Raw genomic sequence first — 18,425 nt, forward strand, 5'->3', positions numbered from 1 at the left:
AAATAAATGTGTCGGGAGAGTAGTGATACAAAGAAAAAATCGGTATAGAGATTCGCAACACCAAAGTAGATGCAGGGAAGGGAAAAGAGGAAAGGGATAGGTGGAAATTTTGATTAAAAGTCGTTGTTTTGTTAAAAATAGGATAAAATAAAAAACAGGCAAAGGACATACAGTTACTTACGAGCCGTAAACGCATTGACGATTACAGTAAGAGCAAACATTGGTCGGAGCGGCAACAGTAGCACTCATAGTATAGTAGAGTAATACAATAGTAGAGTAATATAGTAATGATAAGAATAGAAGTATAGTATAAAGCACATACAATTTATATGTATATATAATAATAATATATGTATAGAGAGAGAGAGTATGTGAGAAAGATTAAGAGAGATAGAGAGAAGTAATATAGATGATGGAGAGAGAGAGAGAGAGAGAGAGAGAGAGAAATAGATAGAAACGATAGTATAGTTAAGATAGATCCTGAACGGAGAGAATGATAACGATCTGCATTGTCATTAAATTCATATATTGTAAGAAGATAAGGCATGTTCCTTTTTTTAATATTGACAGTTATCGATGTCACAGTTAAATAAATCCTACTAATGCGGATCGTTATAATTTTCTGCTAAAGGGAGAAAAGATGAAGCAGAAAGAGTAATAGTAGAGTAATTAACGATAGTGAGAGTAGTTTAGTGGAGTAATAAGAGTAGAGTAGTAGTAATGATAGATAAGAGTAAACAGTGATAGATAGAGTAAGAGTAAACAGTGATAAATAGAGTAAGAGTAAACATGTAGTACCATTATCAAAGAGCGATAGTCCACAGGATTAAAATTAAGATGATAACGATAAGAATACATTGAGAGGTAAGAAGTGCGTTTCTTGCGAGAAGAGCAGTCTCTCTCTTTCTCTCTCTCTCTCGGCACGTAAATCAAGCGCGTCGTTAATGCTAAGATAAAAAAAAAGGAAGGAGAATTTATTAAACATAAGAATAAGATAATTATATATAATAAGAGTAGATAATTAATATTAATTAGAGCTAATAACAGTAAGGATCGCAGTGGCGATAATAATAGCAACCGACGACAATTAAAAAGTATAAAAATAAAATTAAAAGTAAAAGATAAGAAGCGCAGGGGTAAAACGCAAACGAAAAAAATACGATAGCTTTAGCGGGAAGAAGTAGTGAACGATGATAATACCGATAATGTCAAAGTGGTAGAATGGGAATACTCGTAAGACGCTAAAACGCGGACAGACCTGGAAGATATACAATTGTACAATCGAACTTCTCGCACTTGTGATATGTACACATTCCCTTAAGTATTTCCTGAGATAATTTCACGAACGAGCACGCATAATGTAAAGGAACTATTTTTCTCGCGGTAAGATTCGCAAAACGTTATCTCTAATTCACATAAAAGTTATGTTAGTCTAGTGCCTCCTTCGGGCTGAAACAAATTACTTACGCGCGCGATTTGCGAATCGTGAGAAGAAATTATGAATACAAGAATGAGAAAAGGATCTCATTCACAAGCGGATGATGTAAAGGACGAAATTTAAATTAAGAAAAAGGAAAAATTAATTTATGGTACAAAATATGGAACGGTATACAGCCAATGGAATAAAACGATGCGCCAACGACGATCGATCTTTTTGAGATCGAACGGTAAAAGCGCCTCCAGATCTGTCGAGACGGAAAATCGAGAAAAATACTTTCGTAAAAGGGGGCTAGGGTCCAAGAGTCGAGCTATAAAAAGATTGTATGCGATAATGTTAACAATATCGCGTCGGCGTACGCTATACATGTGTTTGGTTTTCGTGTGAGCGTGTCGCGCCAAAAAAAAGGCACGTGGAAGATCGTCAATCGTATGTGTTTCACGCGTGTCAAAAAGTATACATTTTTTGTGTTTAATATATATACGTACATACATATATTAAACACCATGCATGAGTGATGTATGAAATGCGAACGTGTGGATGTGCGCGCGTCTCGCGTAAATGCTGACCGACAATAGAAAGATCGCGTCTCGCCGATCGTCTCGACGATCCGGAAAATCTCTCCCCTTTTACTCCTTCTCTTTTCTCCCACGTCACAACTGTTCCCTGAATTTTTGTTTCTCTTACTTTCTTCTTTTCTCCTGCCGCGCGCTTCCATCGCGATTCGCACCGCGGTGCAGGGCGCAACGAATGGGGAAGAAAAAAAAAACAAGATCACTCTCATGATCTCCGCCTTCCTATCGATAAGACTAATCCCTAATCGAACTTACTAAGAAAGAGCTTAACCGTAAAACGCCCGCTCTGACAATGGTTCTCGTCGAAAGAAAATTGTCTGTTTTGCCGGAGACGAGCTGATTGTGACTTGCAACGCAATTCCTGGCCCATGATTGGTTTTCTCTCTCACATATATAGCTTCTTTTTTTTTTTTTAAAGATTTACCAGCTTTTAGAGAGCGCCTTGCCGACGATCGAGCTCCTGATGACGCGATCCCGCACGATTCTGGATTTTATCAACCATGCTTGCGCTTTGCAAATATTATTTCCGTGACAATAGAGAATAAATATCTATCAAAGGATAAGAGATCTCCTTTTTCTACCTTTTTTTATCGGATCGAAACCACACTCTACGCGCGGAATTGTCATCAGCTGTTGATCGGATCGGCAAACGACGACTGTGAGACGAGGGAAAGAAGGAAGGTATACGCAGAAAACCAAGGATCTTCCTGGGCACGGAATTTGGAAAGTTCGAGAGCTAAAAGGCGGAGTTGACACTTGTCACGATAGGCTTGGAAGTTTTTGCAAACAGGCGAAAAATAGCTGGCAAGATTGCTCGGAAAGGCTTGGAGCGACGTTAAAGAAGTAGTATATATACAACCTGAGATTTTTCACAAAATTCTCGAACGCGAAAAAGGATGAGAAACGTTTTCGAGATGATACATTCTAAATTTTATCAATTTATCGAACGAAATATTCCCTTTTAATATTCAATCTGTACACAAACGACTTTTGTAATATTTCTCATCATTTATGTGCCAACTAATAAAAAACTCAACAATGTAGCTAAAATATCGTTAAAAGGCAATCTATTAAAAGTATATTTTATCGGCCACGATATAAAAATCTCGAAGACATAAACCGTTCTTCCAACAATTATAATCATTTTGCGGGAAAAACATTGATCTGATCACAAATCTATAGATACTTTCCGATAAATAAGTCATGATAACGACGCGAGCCGGAGACGAAATCAACGTATCTTCATGTTCGTATCTCCTTTTATTTACAATTCTAGCTTGCGAAATCGCGCCGAGTTGTCCGCCAGCTCGGTGAAAATCTCTCGAAAAAGGAAAATCCACGATTGGAACATGAGAAAGTCTCGTTGCGGAACAGGGGATAGGGATGGGGGACCGAGAAAAAGAAGGGAACACGAAGAAAGAGGTTCGGTGCGTAGGCAGCTTATCACGGCTTTTCCGAGATTCCCTTCGTCAATTGTCGATACAGAAAGTCGAGTGATTGTCATTTAACTATACACATTACTTAAATCTGGAGGCTTAATTAGAAAGGAGCTACTACACGACTCTAAGACGCTACTAACGTTTCTTTTTTTTTCTTTTTACGCTAACAGTTCCTCGTTACAGGATCGCGCTTCTCTTCCATCTTCTCTTTTTTTCCCTTAAGCAACGCTTCTCATCGTCTTAACGACTACTACTTAGTTAATTTCTACAATTCTCACTGGCTTACAACGTACAGTGTGTTTTTCTTCAGTATTTTTAAAATTCAGCCGTCCTTTGTATGCGCGCTAATCGAGAAAAAAAACAAACGGATATCCTATACATTTCCGACTACAAAGGTGTCGTCTCGTCACGAGAGGCTCTGAACGATCTCTCCGTCTCACTACTTCTCTCTCTTTATCACCTCGAAAATTAGGCTCCATTGAATTGTACGTTTGTCTCTATGTTCGTTCCTTCTCTCTTACGGTATACCTGGTTATATCGGCATGTCAATAGTGATAGCGATACAGTCTCGGTACGACTTGAAATATTTGATAGCGGCTCCATCTCATCGAGGCCTCTCTTCGCTATTTCCCCCCTTAAAATAAGAAATCCTATCGAGAATTCGAGACCTAAGAACGCGGTCGAATCGTTCCTTTCAACGCAAACGAAGGTAAGATGATGATTGACAAAAGTTGATTGATAGCTCGTTCGTCCGCGGTTCCACCGTCTCGTCCTCGAGATCTAAATTGGCGTGACTCTCGTGAAAGCAAGAACAGGCAAGAAAATCGCGAAATCACTCAGTCAACAGGCACACCAACGAATAATCCGCGTGTCCCAGCGACCTGCAGAAAAAGAAACCTCGCATTCGGATTCCCTCCGCCCATCCGCGCGCGAAGAATCGAGATAACGACCAACGTGCCAATCTAGAAGAGCTGAATCTAAGGATAGCAGCCTTATCCAAGCAAGGGAGATACGAACTGTTGGCGTTTTGATACAAAAGATCAAGTTTCTTCTTTTGATATTCAGATTGTGTCATCCAATTGTGGTTATTTTAATGTTACATCATGTCGGCATTTGAACAGATCGTTATCTCGACCCTCCTAATCCTTTATGTAAAACACCCGTCGGTTACAATCTACTGTACTCCTTTATAGAAATTTAAAACTGGAAGGTAGTAATTAACTACTTATTTTGAGTATTAAAAATATTGTGTTCAGTGCTTCTAATACTCAAAATAAATAATTAATCACTATCTTTCAATATTAAATTGACCGATACTGGATTTCTGTAAGGATTACCGTCGACGCTCTATCCCGAAGATTTTTATTACTGTCCGCACTTTGGAGACCCTGTGTGTCTTTTAAATGCTTCTCCCCTCTCGCGATAAACTAATGTATACTTATTATAATTTTTCGAGCTGAGTTTCTCCATGTAAGTGAAAGTGTAATATGTGTGTTTGTGTGTGTGCGTGTTATGTATGTTGGCGCATGTTTACCCACATAGCACACTTCCGAGGGACATCCTGAGAACGTCCTTAGAAAGTAGATCGTCTTCTGGATGTCTTTAGATGTTCCTTAGAGATCCGTACTATGTGGGTGTCATCAAAGTATTTTCTTACTGCTGACCGCCTGTTACCACGTAACATCTAAATCATTCTCCCAATACTAGAAGAGGTCACTCGCGAGTCGCGATGTTCCCTAACTTTGAAACGGGAAAAGAATTTGACGCGAGAAAACGGGGACGCCGTCGGCTTGTTGCATCGACGTCACGCGTGTCATGTTTTAGATCCGTTCCTTTCTTGATTTGAACGACGCCTAAGGCCCCGATTAGGCAAGCAGACCATATTCTTGATAATTTTCTCAACGATATACCTAAGATAGCACAGATATAGTCATTTAAAACTCATCATATACATATATTTTTTTATATTTCACACCTCCAATCACGTTAACGTTGCGTATTGTATGTACGTTGCGTGTGTATGTGCGTGTGTCACGTGTCCTTCTCCGTTTTTTGCCGGTTCTACGTACTTGAGTTTCCGCCGCGCATTATATAATATATATTTATATATATATATTTATATAGATTAATCTTTTCTCTAATTTATGTGATAATCCGTAACACGTTAGTAACCCTATATATAGACTTATCCCTTATTAATAAAATATAGATTATCCGGATTGTAGCCGCATTTTACAGGACACACCTGTTACAATGCGATATATCAAATATATAATAGATATAAGTCCGTGAATGTATGTGTGTGTTTGGGTCTGTGTGTGCATGTATATGTGCACGACTCGCGTCTGGAGCGTGTGTTTGTATATATGTCTGTTTGTATATTTCGCGTACATAAATGGATTAGTGGATACCCTCTGTGTGTAGGCTAAGCTTCTACTAACGTGGCTCTCTACTAGACCCCGAATTTCCTTGGTCCGAGTGCGATGTCTCACCGACGTCGCCGCGCTGCCGATTTCTACCGTGTCCTCACGACCTCAATGAACTGAGCGATCTTCAATATGCAAAATTTTGCTTGACAGAAAACAGACACTCGCGTCAGGATAATGAAAATGTCAAGAACTCAGACACAATGAAAAACGCAGGCAACAGAAATAGGGAATAACGCAGGCAATAGATTTCAATCTATCAGAAATTGCTGTGCATTGATACTACATTGTTACGCCACTGTTGCTGGTATTACATGCTAAACGAGATACTCTTATGCGAAACGATATGATTTTAATGCGCAGATTGAGAGGCCGCAACGATATCATCAATAAATAAGAATTTTACTTTATATAACTTTAGATAGACCAATGTTTCAAATACCTTAAGATGCATTAAGTTATAACGAATTCTTTCTCTTTGAATAAGTTTTTTTTCTGAATAAGAGGTAATATTTTTTGTTTTTTCTTTGAAGGTTTCTGATAGGTTGGAATCTATTACCTGTATATTATTTCTTGTTCCTATTGTCTGTGCTTTTCATTGGTTACGTACAGCAGAAAAAGCAGCTTTGCAACCGTTGTAAAATTCTTTAATTAATGATTGACTTTGCTCTTAGTTCCTCTCACTGGAGCTAAATGTATAAATCAATCATATTAAAGAATCTTACAACAATTGTAAAGCTGTTTTTTTTCTACTGAACGCTGTCACTGTGACTGAATCCTAATGCTCATTTTATCCTAAATATCCTCACTCGATGGAAATCATTTCTTCTTTGATTATTACCCATGCATTGTGTCTATCTTTCACGCGAAGATTCCCGTCGCGTTCTCCGTTGATTCGCGCGATATCGTTCATCCGCAGTACCATTCTTTACCGAAGGTCTTATTGAATATGCGAAAATGTTTACGTCGCGGAAGGGATGAAAGTGAATCCTCATTAAACTACCACCGGCCGATTTTTCGCGCGACGAGTCTGGGGAAATTTCGGAGTCTGAATAATCTACGACACCATGTAGCGAGTGCTGGCTACTCCAACCCTCACCTCGGCCCCCCTCAACCCAGCTAGTGATATAGTCGATCTATCCGTCTACAGGGTGCCTCCTCTTCCTCATCACTTTTTTTTTCTTCTTTTCATTTTTGCCACTCACGCGAGGACCGTCCGAACGGAAAGGAGGAAGGCCGATCTAACGTGTGTCGTAACGGCGACAGAGTAAACCGAATAGATGTGCGATTTAACGTCGGGCACCCTGTAGATATCTATAGTTCCGTACATAGCTGCCCCGTTTTCCGGTACGTTTTTCTACTAATAATAAGTCCATTGGAAAGAACGGCTCGTGCCGCTCATCGAAACGAGTTATTTTTGGCGATAACGCTTTGGAGGAATCTTGCGCCGAATTCCTCCTTTTGCGAGCAGAAGAGCTGATTGTCACCATTAGAGTGGCGTGAATAATGAAAGAAAAAAAGGAAAGAAAGAAAAAAGTAACGTTCGGGTTTACATGGCTCTATGGCAAGAAATTCGAAAAAACGAGAGAGAAAAAAACGAAGACAGGGACAAAACGCTGGGTGCGTGAGCTTACGTGGATCGTCACGTGTATCGTGTGTTCCGTGTGGATTGGTGTGTACGGATGCGTATTGTACGCGTCAACAGGAATGTGCTAAGAAACGGCCGGCAAGCAATAAAATGTAATTAGCGACCTGGCGTGAACGGTGGGTGCTCGACGTTGGCAATTCGCGAAAAAGATACACGCGTGTTTGTGTATATATACGTATGTATGTATAAATCGTAATAAATAATATATATATATATATATATTAGCTCGGGAAATCGAGTAACACTCTCTGTGCGAGCTGTTCAGGTACGCTTAGACGATATTCGTGCCGGAAGTAGGGATTATACGAAAGCTCTCCCGCACAGTTTCTTCCTCTTTTTTTTCCTCCCTCCTTGTGGCACTCTCACGCTATGTTCCGCGATATGCGATAAGAATCGAGGAGATACGAACGTGTAAACGTCAGCGCGCGGGCTGCTACAAGATACTTTAAAGGTACCGCACGAAAAACGATCCAAATGAGACAAACAAAGTAGGTAGTGTAAGAGAAGCGCTTCTTGAATTCCTAGATCAATACACAGCGAATTAAGCGAGCCACCTAAAACGAGAAGGAAACTACTATATTCGGTAAAATAAAAACTGGATCGTGCGCTGGAATCTGTATGTACATTCGTGGGCGATTGCGGAGGTGTATTTTTGTGTACTGCTTAAGTAATATGTATTGCGTGTGTATGTCTGTGTATGTGCGCGTGTAAGTGTCGTGAATATTTCTCGTGTTGACAGACGTTGCAGTCCGGGTGCTCGGAACGTGTGTCCGGTTAAGAATGTATAAATGCAGTCCAAGTAAATAACGTAGTATCAGAGGTCCGAAAGACACAGATCATAGATGCAAAGACTGGCCCCTTCGCTCATGCCGGCTACTCGTTACGTCTCTAAACAACTAGCTGATTGGTCGGTACTCGATCAAGGCGAGACCGCCGATCGAAGGGGGTCCCGGCGGAAACGTTTACGATCGTACGAGGAGAACCCCCGGGGATCGGCGTCCACGCGATCGAACAGGGATATCCCATTCGCACTGCTCACCAAGAGATCCCGTTCTAGAGTTTTATCGGCTAGCCTATTTTGGCACAAACAGCACATCATGCCCGAGCCGGCATTCGCTTTATTTTATTTTATTTTTTTCACAGTTTCGTCATTCCCCCTGCCTTGTAGGTCGCTGCGCGGTTCTCGGCTTGGAGAAACTCCTTTTCCTACCCTTTTATATAGTTCAATATCCGTCAAAGTCGCGCGACACTACATTCAACGTGAATACAACTCTTTCGCTCCATTTCTCTCTTTCTCTCGCACTCGCGCAATTACTCTCTCGCTTTCTCTCCCTCCCTCTCGCTCGTTCAGTTACGCCTTTGCATAACAGTCTCCTTCCAACACACACTAATCCTTTTCCTACTTCTCTCTACGATCAGTTATGTTATATCAGTAAAATTTAATTGACTCCAACAGAACGTCGATTAGACAGAAACCCGTGGGGTTTGCCGGCGCGCGCGCGGCACGTTACGTTTAAGGACTTCAGGATTCTTATTCTTAACAGAAACAAAATCAATTGTTCTCAACGTCGCGACGCCCGATCTAAATTCCGTTTCGCGCTTCTCGACGAGGACACCTCAGACACCTCGAAAACCACCCCAATCGATCTTGCACAGTTCTACTAAATCCCCGTAAATACGATTCTAGTGTTCTATTACTTTGCTTTTCTCTTCAACGCTTTGTCCAACAAGAACTCAACGTTGCAAATGGTTCGTTTAATCGAACGATGATTCGCCTGCTCGAATACCAATCTACATATGTGCGATGCTTCCTCGAGATGTTTGCTTGTATTTACGGGGAACCCTTACAATCGCCGACTACTGAAGGAATGCTTTGATATCAGGAACTCTCTCGATGGGGTGGATCAAAGCTCGTCAAACGATGGATCTATCGTTGGCACAGAGACATGATAGTACCTCTCTCTTCTTCGAATACTGTCCATCGATACGAACCATCCTCGAGGTATCCTGAGTGCCACTCGTTGATTCGCTACGACCGGCACCAACTTTCCGCGCGCGCCCCGTACATTGCAAACTTTTTAATTAGCGATATGTTCAACGGTTCACTCCTTCCTCTCCTAGTCAATTACTTATCTAGTCGCTTACTATACGATTAAGATCCTAACACATGCCTAAGCATCTATTCTAACTAAGAAATCTGCGCGCATTCAGTTGTATCTATGCGTCTGTATGTACTTGTGTGTATGTGTACGTGTGTATGTATAAATTAGAGGGCGGTCGAAATATTTATCTTCGCGCGCGGCGCGTGCATGAGTGTGTGTGTGTGTGTGTGTGTGTGTGTGTGTGTTTCTTGTGTCTGTGTACGTATAACTGCATAATTGTACGGTCTCGTAAAGACGCGGATACGTGTGCGAGTGCGTTATAATACTTATCTCCAAACTGAAACGTACAAATTATAAAAATGCCATCTGTGACGACCGTATGATGACGCGCGCAAACGCGTCGCGTGGGTCTGCGGAGCGGAGAACTCGCCTCGGTCATTGAACGTTCAGACACCGCTCGATCTTCCCCTAAAAAGCGTTCGACTTCGCCGAATAGTCGAGAATACTGCAGGTACCTTCGGGAGTGAGAAATACGCCCCGCGAAGAAACATAAAACATAGATCGAGCGGGCCAGATACGTTCGGAGTAGCATATTCCAATTAGGATTGCTCTCAGCACGCAACGAACGACTTTGATAATTGCTTCGCTTCCGCCTTACGAACGGATCAACCAATCGCGATAAGTAACGGATACGGGAAGAATTTTGAAGGCCGATTCGGCGCTCCGCCGTTTTCAACTCTCCTCTCCAATTTTGGCCGCTGCCAATCTCGCGACGTAAAATCAACGAGGGCGATCGGTTCGTCGGCGAAGTAGTAGTACCTCGTGTAAGCATGCAAAAGGTCCCGTGACATTGGCCATTTTCTCTTATTTAGATACCCGGTCAATTAAAACACGTCGTTCCCGTCGTACTCGATCGGTCAGCCTCGTCGATCGTATGTCTCGCCCTCGAAACGGAACGGAAGCCACGAAGAAGTACGCTCGGTCGCATGTGTGTTTGGTCGTCAGAAGAATGAAGATTGTCTCGTGGTAAACGCTGCTGGTTCACGGTAGTCGGCCGTCGCGTCACGCGTGAACGTACGACGATCGTCTTGAGATACCTCGCGGTCCATTTGTTCCCACTTGGTTTTTCTCCTCGAATCCGCTCGTCGAACGAGCACGTTGACGACGGAGACCTACTTCCGAACTGTGATATACGGACGCCGTCGCGCGCGCTTATCGCGAGATGGTCGCCCTTGTGTCCACGTAACTTTGAAAAATTCTTAACCGTAATCACTGTAGCGGTTTGGGCCGCGCGATCATGAATTTTACATGTATAATAATATATCTTATCTTTCCTAGCGTTAACTCTGTACAAGAGTCGAGGACTGTTCGCCACTGTGCTGTTTCCTCGCTCCCGTCTAATCCTAATCTCTCTTCCCTCTCTTACACATGCTTTCTCTATGTATGCCCGGCTGCTAGGCTCTTTGTTTTATTTTGCATATCTCTCTCTCTTTCTCACTTTCTCTCTTTGTGTTTCTCTCTTCCTGTGACGGTCCTGGCTTTCATAAGAATAATCACGTTATTCTCTTTCTCTCTCTTTCTCTCTCCTTTCCTTTCCCGCGATCCTTGTCTGTTTCTAAATTCCTCACATATTTCTAAAATTATGAAACTGTCGCGTTAATACGCTCGAAAGCCAGCACCGGAAACTACCTTCGAGAAGGCCGTCGCGAATTTGCCTCTTTATCGTTTAATTTGAGCGCTTGCAGCCCTGGTACATCTCGAAACACCCTAGCAACACCCTTCAAATCGTCAAAATCAACCGGATGCGAAAATAAGTGCGTGCCATATAGTACGTCTCAACAACAAGGGCAAGGCCTCGAAAACATCCTAAGCTCGCTCGGACGAGGTAGCTCCTGTCCACTTGTGCTGCTTCAAAGTCTGAGTACGACGCAGTCTCGCATGGGTTACACGCGCAGTGCAGGCCAGCAACAGCGTAGCGACTCTCGCAGGAACGGACGAGCACCTGAGTGGATCCAACTACGTGACCATCAGTCATAGACCGAAGCGGGTGACCAAAGGGGAACTAGGGCGTATGGCTGGTACCATTGCTGCTCGTGCGGTGGCGATTCTTGTTAGATGTTGCTCTTGGAGAACGACACTCTGAGGTGGTTGGACTCGCTAAGCTGATAGTTGTGCATTTTCTGTGAAAGAGGAAGAACGAATCGATTTTATAGTCAAACAACTGAAATTTACATTTCACGGATTTGACTTTAAATTAGATTTCAAGTAAAGTTGAAATATTTTCGTTCTACTTTCTTTTTCTTTAAAAATACTTGCGATAGATATGGAGGCATGCTGTGAGGAAAACCGATATGTATATTTTTTATAAACTCGATGTCTTGAGGAATTTTATTTTTAGTTGCAAAACATCAGGATTATTGTTTCTTGTAAAAGTAATGAATTAATTATGGAAACTACTTATAATCACAGTGGAGTGCTGAATAGTTTAGTATTATTTGTTTGTTGAGCAAAAAATCCGATTTTGATTCTCGAAATTGCAACCCCATAAATATAACATTAGAAATGTGAAACAGAAAAATATTCCACTCTGTAGAAACAAAGTACCGAAAACATGAATTTAATCCTAAAGAGATAGACAAATTACGGCACTGCGTTGTATGTTAAAGGGGGGATAGAAAATTTTGTAATAATAATAATAAAATAATATAGATATCTTTTTAGATAAACATGTATAAAATTCTAAACTTATGAAGATTAATATTAATACTGAAGAAGGGCCTAACTTGAGGCCGAAACGTTTATTTCATTGTTAATGGATAGAAATATAAAATTCTAGCGAAGAACATCTTGCGTTGTGGTGTATGCCTTTAAATAAAACTTTCTGTTAAAATAATATAAATAAATTTTAAAAACAGAGCTTCTCTAAAGTAAAAATTGGGCAAGAAACTTATAATCTTTTTTCATAAAAATTGCAGCTATAATGAAATTAAGGAGCAAGTCAAGATCCGCATAAGCTTTTCATTAGAAGATCACAGTTCAACTTGGGCTATTGATGACAACAATGATGACTTACGATCAGCGCAGCCACGGCATCGTCCATGTTAGGCATTTGTATGAGAGCCATCTTCCTGTCCTTCGGGAAGAACTTGAAAGCTTTCACGGTGAAGCCGTTCTTGGTGAAAGCATCCTTGATCTCTTCCTCCGCTACCGTAGCCCTGAAAGAGAGCAAATTGAATGTCGTTAAGCCACCAAAAGAAGCAGCGCGAAATATGTATTGTTGTTGGATTACTCACGGAATGTTTGATAAATGCAGGGTCGAGCTCGGCGGATAGATGTTCTGATAGTTTTTCGAGCCAGGTTTCTTGAATCGATGAAGGGTGCTGTTGGTGTAATCTTTCGTGAGGCCCGCGTCTGGCTGACCTTCTTTTGGCAATTGAACCGTTTGGTGTTTGCTGAGCATTACTTTGATTTGCTTTCCAAACACTCTTAACTTGTCCATATGGGTTAGCGCTGTCATATAGATTAAACAATGTTAAATAACCATTGATAGGTTCGAATGTTAACATAATTACAGTAATAGTGTTTAGGATCTTTATATAAAAAAAAAAATATAATTTTTTTTTTATATAAAGATCCTAAACAGCTATAAAAACTGTATCTAAACTTTAAAACGTCTTGTTTCAAGTACAAAATGCTTTGTAAATCTCTGTTTTAAGCCTACGGCACACGATATAGTTTTTCTTACCAAATTGCTTGCACGTCAGTAAATTAGAAATTCTATGTGTGATGCAACTCTAATAGTTTACTAAAATAAAAGCAATCCAGCAGGAAAAAATGCATCATGTGCCATAAGTTTTACGATTATTGATAAATGAAATTTCAAAGATGTTTTTATTGACAATTTAGAACTTCATAGTACTAATTGTATAGATTGTACACTGAAAAGAGTATTGGTTGCATTTTAAATTGGGATTTTGGTTAAAAATGGACAAATCAGAATTTTCTGGTTGTGTCCATTATAATTCTAGTTGAGATAGTCAGAATTCTGATTGATATGATCAGAATCTTCTTCATTTTCAACCAGAAATTTTTTTCAGTGTACAAGTGATCCACTGCCGTAGTCGAGGGTTAAACAAATGAATTATTTACAAGACAAAACGCAATTTCGAGTTATTGTTGCACATAGCTAAAAAAATGTCCACTCACCTAAAAGCGCCTGATGAGGTTCGGCCATCTGTATTAGTGCCGAGTCTTTCTTGTTGTAGAGGATCTTCACACGCTGTACATCCCCGTAAACGCCTATATGCACAATACGCAAATTTCTCTTTAGTAAACTCGGGTGGTGGCGACAAACCGCGTATTCTTTTTAGAGAGGCTGCTTTAGGGGTTATCGAAGATGAACGGGACAATATTTCAATCGATCGAAATCGGGGTACGATCGGATCTAAGAATCGGAACATGCAAGAGGCGAGCGATTCGGCTAGAAGCTTTATTTTCAGAGTACAAAGTTACACGGTTTACAAAATAAAAAATTGTAATTATTTATATTAATAGTCTCTTTGATACTTTTATATTTCCGAATGTACATCATTTTTATGGAACATTCTCTTTTTTAATAATAATTTGCTAATAAAACTAGAAAAAAAGCTAGAAGTTATAAATAAATAATTCGCAATTATGAATCTTCATAATCCAGTAAATTTTTGTTAAAATAAAACGCATTAAAAATCAACGAAACAGCAACAATTTATTATATGTGTTTCCACGAAGTTTAATTCATTTAAATTTTACATTTTTCGATATTACGTAGCTGCCGAGCGAAGCGAATGAAATTTTCGCTGGCTAAAAGTCGAAAAATGGATGTCTACGGGACGGACAGAAAATTTTTAATAATTTTTTAAAACGCACTGTGTAACGCAGTACGTGACTTTTGTACGTTCGTCTGCAATTATCCGGGAAAATCTGCATAACAATCGCTCACGGAAAGAAGAAACACGACCGCAGCCGAGTCGCTTCGCCTCGTTAATAGTGAGTTTCCTATGGAATTACGTAAAATAAGCGAAAGCTTACGTAATATTAAAGGTTGTGTGGAACTGATATTAATAAAATATTAATGAAATAATCTGTATAAAGAGATGCTTGGAAATAGAGATCTGTGAGAGAACGTGTTCGGTGCCGATATGGCGGCATGACGATGGTAATGACGGTATGACGGGTGATCATGAATTTGCGAATGGAGTAGCTTGTAGTAATAAAATAAGTTGAAATCACGAAAATATCGAAAGAGTACGGATTAAACGTTAATCAGAGTTATGTTATGGCGGATGTCTCACGGAGAGTAAAACATGACGAGAGGGAAAGAATGACGATGCTCGAGTTTTGTGAGTTGCCGAAAAGAAAAAAAAGAGAGTGAAAAAACCATACAAATAAAACGAAAAAAAAATGGAGTGAAATAAAAATAAAACCGAGGAAGAAGGAAGAGATCTTTTCTTTCTTTTACTATTTTTCAGTATGAAACGTAAACCTCGGACGTGACAATCGTATGAAAGAGATTCTACGTTGGCGTGTTCCGTTTTGTGCGTGTAACACGTTTGTCTTGTTCGTCTCTATCGCGAAGAATATGACTACGTGACCGAATAAAAAAAAAAACGTTCAGACGAATGTCTTCTTCTGCCATTTTCTACCTCTTTTCTTTTTTTTCCATTTCGATTAAATTCGCGTGTACAGCGAAATGTCTCCGGGACGTATGTGTCCGCGTATCGCGCGTCCGTGGATTCCGTGTAATGTGTTGCGTAGGTGTGAGAGCGCGAGGGTGTAAATATAATAATTAATAATGTAATATAATTAATAATATAAATGTGGAGACGTACCAAACAGGGTAAAGAGAGCGTCAGGCGTGACCATCTACACAGAGAACAGACAGAGTCCAGTCAGTAGTCAGCGAGTATAATAGGATATAAATGTATAGTGTTGATGTGCGCACAAGATTCGCGTTTTTCAAGCACATAGCTACGAAAAAGAAATGCTACGTGCAAAATTGTTAGGACAAGAAAAAAAAACATTTTCTTAGAGCGTGTATACAGATGTATGTAATTATCCACACGATTGATTTTTCAACAAATTCCGATAGAAACGCGTGGTCATTATCTTTTTTTTTTTTTGCAAAAATTGAAGACGGTCGAGAGTCGTCAGACTGCGAGGCTTGTGCGCGACACAACGATAGTAGTACACACAGTTATAGTACAGTAGTGACAAGTTGCAGCTGCGAAGTGTGACGTCGACACACAGTTTCTTGCCGAGGCGACATTCATCATCCCGTTGAAGCTTCTTACGCGATAATGTTCGTCGTTTTTGTCATCGAACGCTACATCTAAGTTCGTATGCAGGAGCTGATAACGAGGGGCATATATAAATGCAAAAAAACGTAACAAAGCATAGAATTGTTCAAACTAGATATTAAAAATACAATGTTCATTCACGGAATTATGAATGATTCAAATACTGTGAACCACAAAGTATGAGAAAGTAAATCGCGATAAATGTCGCCTCGCAAGAAGTAACGTCGTTTAGTCGACGACGCTACGAATTAATTAGGGCGCAGGATGGTGACACGTTGGAGTGATTTGTATGTGTTTCGAAAATGAGCGGGGCAAGTAGGGAACAGAATCAAAGGTTTCGTGACGAAACAGGGCACATACGCATCGCGGCTCGATTTTTCCACCTACTCGACTGGAGGATCCACGACTTGGAGAGTCGTTCCATAATTTCAAATCAAGCATTTTTCTCTTAATTCTAAAACAATTTAACATCCTTGTTGTTCAATTTTTTGTTCTACATATTTACAAAAAGTATTTGTCAATTTGACAATGTTTGTGGTAATTTTCCATCTCGGTAACAAACGTAAATACAGATTACAAATTTTCTTAGACATTAGCGGTCGATTTTGAATGTGTGCATATTGTCGAGTTTGCAAAGACAATCTCCTGTCTTGAAGTTCGCAGTTGGCAAAATCAGCCGAAGCTCAGCCTGGTGGAAAGATCGAGCCGGAGAGTCGAGAAATTGCGGGGTTCGCCTACGTAGCACTACGTTGTAACTCGCTCGTTAGGCCGTGTAATTATACGTGTATGCACGTGCGTATATACCGGATGGAGGTTGACTGGGCTGGTTGGTCCCGCGTGTCGCACACTGAGAGAAATAGCGTGCGGTCTCTTAGGGGTATGTAACGGGGAGTACGAGAGCGCCCGAGAGGTGGGAACGAGAAGAGAATAGAGAGGGAAAAGTGAGATGGTACAGAGAAGATAGAGAAGAGGGGGTGGCGCGTAAGTGTGTCGCACCGGGCAAGGTAATGTTCTCGTGATAAAGATACGGGCGGACCAGGGGCTTTAATACACAAACACGCGCCCACATACACGCATACACACTGCATAGAGATGACAGATGCCATACAACAGATATATTATTCGCATACAACACACTTATTCGTACGTGGTGGCGGCCTACTTCTCTCAGTGCTCGAGATCTACTCGAACGACTCGCGCAACACCCCCATTGTCGTGTACGTGCATCGTTTAACACTTTGTCTTGTTAAATATATGTACACTGAGAGAAAAATAGTTACAATTATTATAATTTAACTAGAATTTATAGTCATTTTTAAGACAAATTATTTTTTTTAATAAAAGTAAATATGACATAACAAATTTTGATCAACTGTTTGTTTCTCAATAAGTAATAAGCTAATAAGTGTTTCTTATAGAGCTTTTTACACTGAAAAAGAATATTCTTTCCAAAAAAGTCTCACCACCTCTCACATTTTAAAAACTTTAGTCCAAATTTCTGATATAATAACGCAAATATTCGTAATAAATGTAATGTAACTATGAGAAATTGAATTGTTTTTTAAAATACATAAAAATAAATACAATGATATAAAGCTCCTTTTATTATTTATGTACAACTATAAATCATATATTAAAATAATCAAATTTATTGGCAATATTTAAAATCAAGAATTACACTAATTTACAAGAGTTTCCGTTTATCTGAAATCATATTTGAAAGATAATTTTTCTGTTTTATTCTATAAGATAAAAGGAAAACTGTTATATAAAAATTTTAGTTTATTAGGTTTTTTTAAATAAAGTGTTTGGTTTCTCAGAATATATATGTTGTTATAACTTTTTGTAATCTTATATTCTTTTTCAGTAGCTAAACACATATAGGAATCACCATTTATAGGTGTTAAAAAACAGAAACCTTGTAACACGATGTTATTGTTACTAATGTTATAGCAGTAATAACGGTAAAACTAACCATAATTATTTGACCATGTAATTATAATCACAAATACCAAACACTTTTCCCTCAATGCATCGTTGTTTCTAGAAATCTACGCTGTATTCATCATCTCGTACGCTTAGTCGGAACTAATTCTCTTCCAACTGAGAAGAGAACCCAAGCCAAGACGCGATTGGTCTCGACAATTTCGAGATTTTACATGAATACAGCGCAGATTTTTATAATACAAAATTATCTTAGCAAATCGAAACAAAAGGTTAAACGAACACAACTCAGTGGAAACGGAATCTTCCATCTCCTCTGCATTCAATGCAATTCTGGTTGATAGGAAGGTGGTACACGAAGAAAATTTCCGGATGTAGAAAACGGGGAATATCTCTAGATAATTACGATAATTTACCAGAAGATCTTTAATTGCAGTCGCGAATAGAGGTATAAACTTTCCAATTCTTTCAAACTTTCTCGGATTTTCTTCATGTATACCAGGCCAGAGTTTTAT

The 18,425-nt window shown here is 39.8% G+C and overlaps 1 protein-coding gene across 3 annotated transcripts in view; it reads right to left on the minus strand.

Moving 5' to 3' along the window:
* Positions 1–2,414: 2,414 nt before the first annotated feature.
* The window catches only part of heph (polypyrimidine tract-binding protein 1 heph), a 377,608-nt gene continuing 361,597 nt past the window's right edge, over positions 2,415–18,425 (minus strand). For all 3 annotated transcript variants that reach the window (XM_018508372.1, XM_018508371.1, XM_018508373.1), the window contains 5 exons: positions 15,499–15,532; positions 13,835–13,927; positions 12,922–13,138; positions 12,702–12,843; positions 2,415–11,808 (listed from right to left, as the gene is read on the minus strand). In XM_018508372.1, coding sequence (XP_018363874.1) covers positions 11,740–11,808; positions 12,702–12,843; positions 12,922–13,138; positions 13,835–13,927; positions 15,499–15,532 — 555 coding nt within the window. In that variant the 3' untranslated portion in view covers positions 2,415–11,739. The remainder of the gene's footprint in view (positions 11,809–12,701; positions 12,844–12,921; positions 13,139–13,834; positions 13,928–15,498; positions 15,533–18,425) is intronic.

This window comes from Trachymyrmex cornetzi, unplaced genomic scaffold (assembly GCF_001594075.2).
Source record: "Trachymyrmex cornetzi isolate Tcor2-1 unplaced genomic scaffold, Tcor1.1 scaffold26, whole genome shotgun sequence".
Taxonomy (NCBI): domain Eukaryota; kingdom Metazoa; phylum Arthropoda; class Insecta; order Hymenoptera; family Formicidae; genus Trachymyrmex; species Trachymyrmex cornetzi.